We start from the raw sequence: 8063 nt of genomic DNA on the forward strand, positions 1-8063 counted from the left end.
CTAGACAAACTCCGTCTCATTTTATAATTTTATAATTTTATAATTTTATAATTTTATAATTATGTAATTGTATAATTGTATAATTATATAAGTCTATAATTCTATAATTTTATAATTTTATGATTTTATAATTTTATAAATTTATAATTTTATGATTTTATAATATTATAATTTATTATTTTTTAGTTTTATAAATTTATAATTTTAGAATTGTATAATTTTATAATATTATAATGTTCTAATCTTATAATATTGTAATCTTATAAAAAAATTCTCTTAATAATTGTAAAATAATAAAATATATAATTTTAAAATTATAGATCATAAAATTTAAAAATAATAAACTCAACTCATGAAACCGATATAATACGGTAACAATTATCTCATACACTAAAAAGGGTTAATTAAAAAACTAAATAGAAGGTATTTATTTTAAAAATATAATCTTATTAAATCAAAATTTGTTAAATTCAAATAGAAAGTTTCCAAATTTATAAAATGTGAAGTTAATTAAGCCTTAAAATGAAAAGCAATATCATCTTATAATAAAAGCAAACAGAAAACATTCCAAACTCGAGTGGCTTAACCTCAAATGCCAATGAATATGTACATCAGCTATATTTACATTACCAAACCTTTGCTCTCAGTCTTTGGGTCTCAACTCGCGACCTCAATCATATCGAATCAAACATGTTGCATTAGAATCTATCAAAAGACAAAAACATAACCACGTCTTGATATTCTATACAAGATCCTTCTTAGTTAATCTTTGGCTAATAACTTGGTTCCCTTAGCCCTCCCTTTGTTTCTTCTTGACAGCAGCTTTCTCAGCAAACCAAAGCCTACTTTCTTTTTACCTGGCACAATTGCCATTGATCCTGTGCCTTTGCTTCTATCATTTTTCTCTGAAGTGAGGCTTGTTGCTGGAGAATGAACTAAGTCATTAGGACTTTGCAGAGATTTTTCGGTTTCAGATTGAAGAAGAGGTGGCATCTGCGCATCTTTTTCTCTGCCAGTTTCTTCGGTTTGGAAAGACTTACGGATAATTCCTTTAGCTTCATCCTCAGCTTGCATTTGATTGCGTAGAGAGGATCGTTTGATCAAGTTCTTCTTCTGGGTTGGATTGGCCACAGTACTGGTTGTGGAGACAACTTTGTCAAAAAGTGCTACTTCACTAGATGAAGCAAGTGCCTTGAGTTGTTTCCCGAGGTTCAAGATGGTTTCTTGACACTCTGCCAACTTTGATGAAGCTGTTGTGATCTCCCAGCCCTGAATTACATATTTATTTTGTAGATTTATTTGAGTGTTTAGTTCAAAAGAAAATGCAGGTAATGTTGATAGATTTGACTCTCCATAAATGAACATGAGTACAAGAATTGATCTCTGTTGTTTATGAATGAATCATGAGTTGAGGTTTCCAACCTATCCATTATTTATTACAGATATGCATAGTTATTCATTTCTGATTCAAATTGATAAATGATAATGCAAATAGTATACATGCCCTTGCAACATACAGAACCCACCAGAGTCAATGATAACAGTGTCCTAGTCATACATGATATATCTACAATTAGCTGAGCTTTGAACTACTTACAGTTTGGTATATCTTTTCTACTTCGTATCTGCCGTATGTTGGAGATTCCTTCTTTGCAATGCTGTAATATTTTTTCATGTTCTCAAAGTCAGAAAGTTAGATTCATTGTGCATGGCTAAAGAAAATTGTAGTAGGAGTGGAAATCATAAAACTTATGAGAGGAAATTAATAGAATCTTTACCTCTCCAATTGGAGTTGAAGTTCTAGACACGTCGCTTCCAATTCCTCACAGGAGTTATTTTTATCCTCTAATTCAACTTCTAAGGACGAAAATTTTTGGAAAATGTCATTTAACTTAACCTGACCCATTGTAAGCTGTGTATCAAGGTCTTCATTTATGATTTTTTGTTTCTCAATCTGATCTTTCAGTGTCTCTATTTCAGATTCTAAATTTTTGATGTTATTCTGTGCTCCGTGATATTGTTTTGCATAGTTCTGACTCTCATCTGTTACTGACATCAGCTTTTCTTCCAAGTCTTTCTTCGCAGATTTTGCATTCCTCAAATCATCTTTTAACTTCCTAATATCATCAAGGAGATCACACTGACTATTCTTTGTGTTGAAGAGCTCACACTGATCTTCTTGATATGCATATGAGGCTGATTGAGAAGCCTGTTCATCTTCATCATCTATTTTATTTTCATTTTGTGATAAATGGCTGCTAAAATGCTTCTTGATCCTATCCCTTGCAATTGCAGCATTTGTGGAGGTGGCACAGTTATTAACGCTCCAGTCCAAAGCAAATGCTACTTCCTCAGTGAAATTTTCAAAATCAGCTCTCCCTGTTAACAAATCCTTACAGGTGTGAACAAGTTGGTGCAGGAGAGGATTTAAGTCTGTTACCTTCCATTGGAAAACATGAACAAAATAGTCTTTGGGTGTTGATGACTGGGATATGTCTGAATGCTTATTCTCCCCCAAGCAATCTAAACAATTGCTGCACATAAATGGCTTGGGAGCAATACCTTCAATGAGGTTGATAATCCTGTAGATTGACTTTCTCAAATTAGAACTTAAGTGTTGCCTGCTTTCTGCTTCTGTGTCAGGTTGACAAGCAGTTGGGTGATTCATGCAATCCAAAGCAATTTTTATGTCATCAAACAGTTCATGAAGACCTCGTTTTGATATGTTTTTCTCCTCTAAGATTGCATTCAAAACAATCTGAAGCCAGTCAAATGATTTTTCAGTTGTATATTTCAATTGTATCTCCTTTTTCCTCTCACTGAAGCCCAGAAGATCTTGTTCAACAGGCACTAGCTCCCTACCACTTATATCAGAGAAGCATCGTCTTTTAGGTGTATCAATAGAAACTATAGCTCGTTTTTCCATCTCAACAAAGTCATCCATGAAACTCATGTCTGAAACTTCAGTGGGTTTACTACTCTTACGAACTTTAGCCTCTGAAGTTCTTAAATGTTCAAGTTCTGAAATAAGAGCATTCGCCCAGGATCCAGAAGAGATAGCCTCATCATCACTATAAATGTCACAATTCGACATCAAAGGAAGTTCATTTGATGTGGGATAACACCTAGCTAGCTCCATACACTTCTGATTTTCAGAAACCTTTCTAAGTAGAATCTCAGCCTGCGATAATCTGGAAGCTGTTTCAGCATACATAAGCCTAGAAGATTCCAGTTCAGAATTTTTCTTGGTTAAAATTCTCTTGAGAGCCTTGTTCTCCTCATCCAGATCTTGCAAGCGTCTGATCATTAAGGCCAAACTTTTCTCAGATACATCAGAAGAGTTTCCAAAATCATTGTTTTTGTTGATCAATTCCCTGTTGGAATTGGACTTTCTTCTTCTCATCATTCCAACTTCATTCTTCATATTCACCATACCAGCAGAACCAGGTGGTCTTTTTTGTAGCATAAGACGGAGTTTTTGACACTCGGCTTCTAACTTTGACACTTTCTGAGAACACTCAAGGTACTGTTTATGAGAGGCATCTGCATACTGACGGCTATAGTCAGTCTCCTCTTTCCGGATCTCAAGTTCCTTCTCCAGAACGTGAAACTCATATCTTAGAAAAGAATTTTCCTTTTCTGTGGTGTCTAATCTCGTCATCAATGTACTAAACTCAGCATCTGCTTCTTGCTTACATTTTACTAGGTCCCCAATTGATTTTTCCTTGGTTAGCAAGGCATTAGAAAGATGAGTATTCTCGGCAGTTAGGTCATCTATCCTTTTACTTGTGTTCCTCAACTTCTCTTCCAATTCTTTCTGAATCTTCTTATCTTCTATTGCTATCTTTGGAATGTCACCACACAACTTTTTCTCTTTTTCTTCTTGAACACAGCTTGGTGGCTGCAAAGGTTCCTTCAATGTTGCATCTGCAGGAGAAACAGTCACAGAAGACGCTTTTTCATCCAAGTCTTTAGCACATTTTACTTCCTGTTTTGTCTTGTCCTTACCTATTTTTTCTGTCAAAAGATTTGAAAGATCAGAATAAAAAAATCGTACGCCCAAAAATTGGAAGATGAGAGCATAAGCAGAAAACACTAATTAAAGAAAAATCACTAAGCACCGTAATGGTGGGAAAAGAAGGTGGGGGAAAATGTGACAATAAGTTACCTCTCATTTCCTGTTGAGACTTTTGGTCATGTTTTGCTGAAGGGTCATCTCCAGAATGAGAATCAAGAAGGACTGTTGCCAACTTCTCATTTAGACTTATTGATGATCTTTCGGATCCAGATTCTTTAGTTACTGGGAGTTTGTGTACCTGAAAAAATATATTACTGTGTCAGATCAAGAATTCTTTGTATGAATTCAGATCCAGTATCAACACTTTGGCAAGACTAAGCAGGTAGAAATATAACCGGTTTCTGATGATAGGCAGAGAACTAGAAAACAAGAGAATAGATAGATAACCGAACGAGGAAAACAGACAGCAACATACAAAATTGAGTAAACTGAGTACCTCTTCTTCGATGGGTCTAGAAGGACTGACATCTTTGTCCCCAGCAAAGACTGTTTTCTCCATAGATTTTTTCCTCCAAAGCCATGGCTTGTGGTTCATGATTTCAGGTACTATTCACGAACCAAGAGAAAATTTTCATGCTATTGAATGGTAACAATCAATAAAGCTAATTTCTTTTCCTACACTAGTTTCTCTATCTGGTCTCAAGTTTCAATACAACAGCAAAAAAAAGAAAGACTGAAGCAAATACGGGTTCAGGTTACAAGTTCAAGTTCATTCCACTCATTAAAATAATTTGAAGTAAGCGAGAAAAACTCCACTGTTAATGAACAGTTTTACTGACATCTTATCAATCTTTTGAAGCATTGTGAAAGCTCATCCTTTATGGCTAACCTTTTGACCGGATGAAGCGGAAATTAGCTTTGAATTGCCTAAAAGTAAAAACTCAACATTGTTAAGACTTCAGAGAGTAAAAAGACGTGTTTAAATCTAATTGAATGGGATCCTAAATATATTTGAAGTACTTTATCAACAAGCACACGTCACTGATCTTCGTTCAGTTAATATTCTGAAAGCAAGAAGACCCACCAATAAAATCCGGTACTCAATACCCATTCCTTTTTTTGTGTTCTTGGTGAAATTCAAAACTCGGTTGATAATGCTGAACTATCGAACATGAATGAAGAATCGAGAAAATAAATAAACATGGAAACAGAAAATTCTCAAATAAAATCTGCGTAAGAGGGAGAATGAATACTTTAACATGGCAACATTAATTAGTTTGTCTTTCCAAACAGTCACAAGAATGCTGTTAAAATGGTAATAATACCCAGTGTTCATGGCAGATGCAAACAGTGTATAACTCTAAAAAGAACCAGACAACATATTAAGACATATAATGACGACAGTTGAAATGGAAGAAAAAAAGGTTAAAAGACAAGTACACTAATTGGAAAAGTTGATAGTGCAAACTGCTAAAACAGCTCCTACCTGACAGAACATAGCACGAACAAGACTTAAAAATAGAAAGGCACTCTTAAAACTCCAACTAGCTACCAATGGAAGTTGGAGGTGAATGAAAAACAAGAGGCAGATAAGTTATCAGAAAAATCCCAACGGGTATGTCATAGGATGCTTACCCTTTCCACCGACACCTACGAATCCTTGTCCGAAGGTATATATATATATTTGTAATATCCTATTAAAAAAGTTCAACGCTTGATACGATATAACCAAAAGGTTAAAAATGAGATACAAAAAGAAAAGGCACAGTCACTTGTGAATGTACAATGGAGTGAAAGAGAAGTAACAGTTACGAAAAGGAGAAGTCATGAAATTGGCAGAAGTGGTAGAGGAGGTCATAAAAGACACGGGATCAGTATGGGTACAAAAGAGAGACCAATCCCTCAACACATTGAATGTTCTCAGGTTCGGATGAAATCATGATAAGAAACTAGTGTTGATACCAATGTCCAAAAGATATTCTTGTACCATACCACAATTTTTTTATGTTTCTTTGTCTACTATATGATAATTGCAAATATATTTTGTGCAGCCTAACTTTTTTTTTTCTCTGTCCACATCTGTTCAAAATTTACTACTCAATGAAACACCGCAAACACAAAAATATCTTGTAAATAATAGAAAGTGGTTTTTGTTTGGTGGATATCTTGTCCCGAGAACATATCCTAGCCTAAAAGTTGGTTGAGTGACTATACCAGGAAAAGTTGTCAAATAGTTTTATTTAGATTGAGCAAAGGGACCAAACAGACAGACTGGTTTGAATTTCTCATGGATCATGTTTTTTCTTTCCAACTTGACTCATTGGTCCACCGGATCAAATTAGTGTACTGGTTTTTCTTTCTTTTTTTCTCTGAAATTTATAATAATTCGAACTATGAATTTATCAATTTAGTTTGGTTTGTTGGTCCTCTTGCACTTGGTTAAACTGAACCAGTCATTTTTGGGTCACCATTTTAATGCTTCGGTTTGATTTAATTGAGACAAGTTAGTAGTTTAAAAATTAGAGAAAACTACTTTATTTTCAACTTATTTGAATGTTCTATATGGAGATCCATAATAGCCCATCGTTAGAATTTGGAAATAGTACTGCGTATTATTAGTCTAAAGTGATTAAAGTAATAATATCAAAGATATTTATTGATTTTGCTACCGCATTTTTTATAGTATAATTATATAATATATCAATATCATAAATAACATTTTTTATATCTATTATATGATTAAATAATATATTATTGTTATTATCAAAGTGATTTATCATATATATATATATATATATATATATATATATATATAAATATATATATATAAATATATATATATATAAATATATATATATATATATATTAAGTTTTTCTCATCTTTTCGTATTTTTTATATTCTAGATTTTGTAACAAATTTCATAATACACAAAAAACTTATAAATATATGTGGTATTTCTCTAAGGAGTACGGTCACATTTTCATAATCATATAGATCCTACAATTCTTTTATTTATTGACTTGAGTATCAAATTGTTTTTTGGAGATAAATTTTTTCCATTTGTTTTGGACATCAAATATTAGAATAAGAATAAAAATGTAATATAAAGATTTGATTAGGATTTTGGTTCAATATTTATTGAGTTTATTACACAAACTATTTAAAATTTTTGTCCATAGTCTAATGTCTAATTTATTTTAAAAGATTCAATGTGGTCCTTTCGGTTAAATTGGTGTTAACACCCATCAAAAGGTGACTACATGTATGTGATGTTAATACAAGATCGTTTATAAGACAGAACTGTCTAACACCTTCCTATTTTGAAGTTTAACAAACAATGATAAACGAAATGAGTATTTGACAAAGTATTATCTTTGTGAAAATAATATCGTTGAGTGAAAGACATCTTATGAAACAAGTGCTATGGCATCTGAATAAACAAAGAAAAGTTTTAGGAAACACGCTAGGACCAAACGATCTCATTGACAATAGACGAGTTATTACTAAATGATGATTTATTATGAAAGGGTCATTACATTAAATGATATTTTAGTAAACACATCAATATGTTACATGATATTTTTGTTAAACGCGCTTTTACTATACCTTACTGAAAAATGCAATAATGTGTTACATGATGTTTTTGGTAAACACGCTAAAGCTATAAACAATGCTTTAAAAACAATATGTTGAACAACACTTTCCTAAACGCATTCTTGTAGTAAACAAAGATTCCTAAACGATGAGCTGTTAGTAAACGTCTTTAAAAGGTTAAATTATACCTTATACTAAACAATGTTTTTATCCAATGATGAAATTTGTATGAATCAATATTTGGTATCTTTTCAAAAGTGCTTAAATGATCTACATGTATAGAAAAATTGACAAGCATCAATTTATTTTTAACACACAATGCAAAGCATTAAACGCACAATGTTTCAAACAAAAAAGTAATAAGAAAAAGAACATATATGTCATCATACATCTCTACTCTACTTTATGCAGATGCCTACTGCACATATTCACCTGCTCCATCATGAACAA

The 8063-nt window shown here is 32.6% G+C and overlaps 1 protein-coding gene across 3 annotated transcripts; it reads right to left on the reverse strand.

Moving 5' to 3' along the window:
• Window positions 1-523: 523 nt before the first annotated feature.
• Window positions 524-5906, reverse strand: LOC148206522 (filament-like plant protein 7). 3 transcript variants are annotated; one of them, XM_088104345.1, is made up of 6 exons: window positions 5654-5906; window positions 4515-4624; window positions 4169-4316; window positions 1779-4017; window positions 1598-1658; window positions 524-1269 (listed from the first exon to the last, which is right to left on the reverse strand). In XM_088104345.1, exons 2-6 carry the CDS (start codon window positions 4611-4613, stop codon window positions 763-765), a joined length of 3054 nt encoding a protein of 1017 aa, XP_087960471.1. In that variant the 5' UTR covers window positions 4614-4624; window positions 5654-5906; the 3' UTR covers window positions 524-762. The 3 variants fall into 3 exon arrangements, with proteins under 3 accessions (XP_087960471.1, XP_087960470.1, XP_087960469.1); XM_088104344.1 differs by lacking the exon at window positions 5654-5906 and adding an exon at window positions 5505-5647; XM_088104343.1 differs by lacking the exon at window positions 5654-5906 and adding an exon at window positions 4858-5647.
• Window positions 5907-8063: the final 2157 nt, after the last annotated feature.

Source organism: Vigna umbellata, chromosome 1, assembly GCF_029865625.1.
Source record: "Vigna umbellata cultivar VRB3 chromosome 1, Vumbellata_1.0, whole genome shotgun sequence".
Classification (NCBI taxonomy): Eukaryota; Viridiplantae; Streptophyta; class Magnoliopsida; order Fabales; family Fabaceae; genus Vigna; species Vigna umbellata.

Bases quoted from the DNA above. Each gene is read 5' to 3' on its own strand.
- LOC148206522 (XM_088104345.1), bottom strand. From the start codon at position 4,613: ATGAACCACAAGCCATGGCTTTGGAGGAAAAAATCTATGGAGAAAACA. The intron at 1,659-1,778 runs GTAAAGATTCTA...AAAATATTACAG, and splicing joins CTTCAACTCCAATTGGAGAG to CATTGCAAAGAAGGAATCTC. The intron at 1,270-1,597 runs GTAAGTAGTTCA...TATGTAATTCAG, and splicing joins TAGAAAAGATATACCAAACT to GGCTGGGAGATCACAACAGC.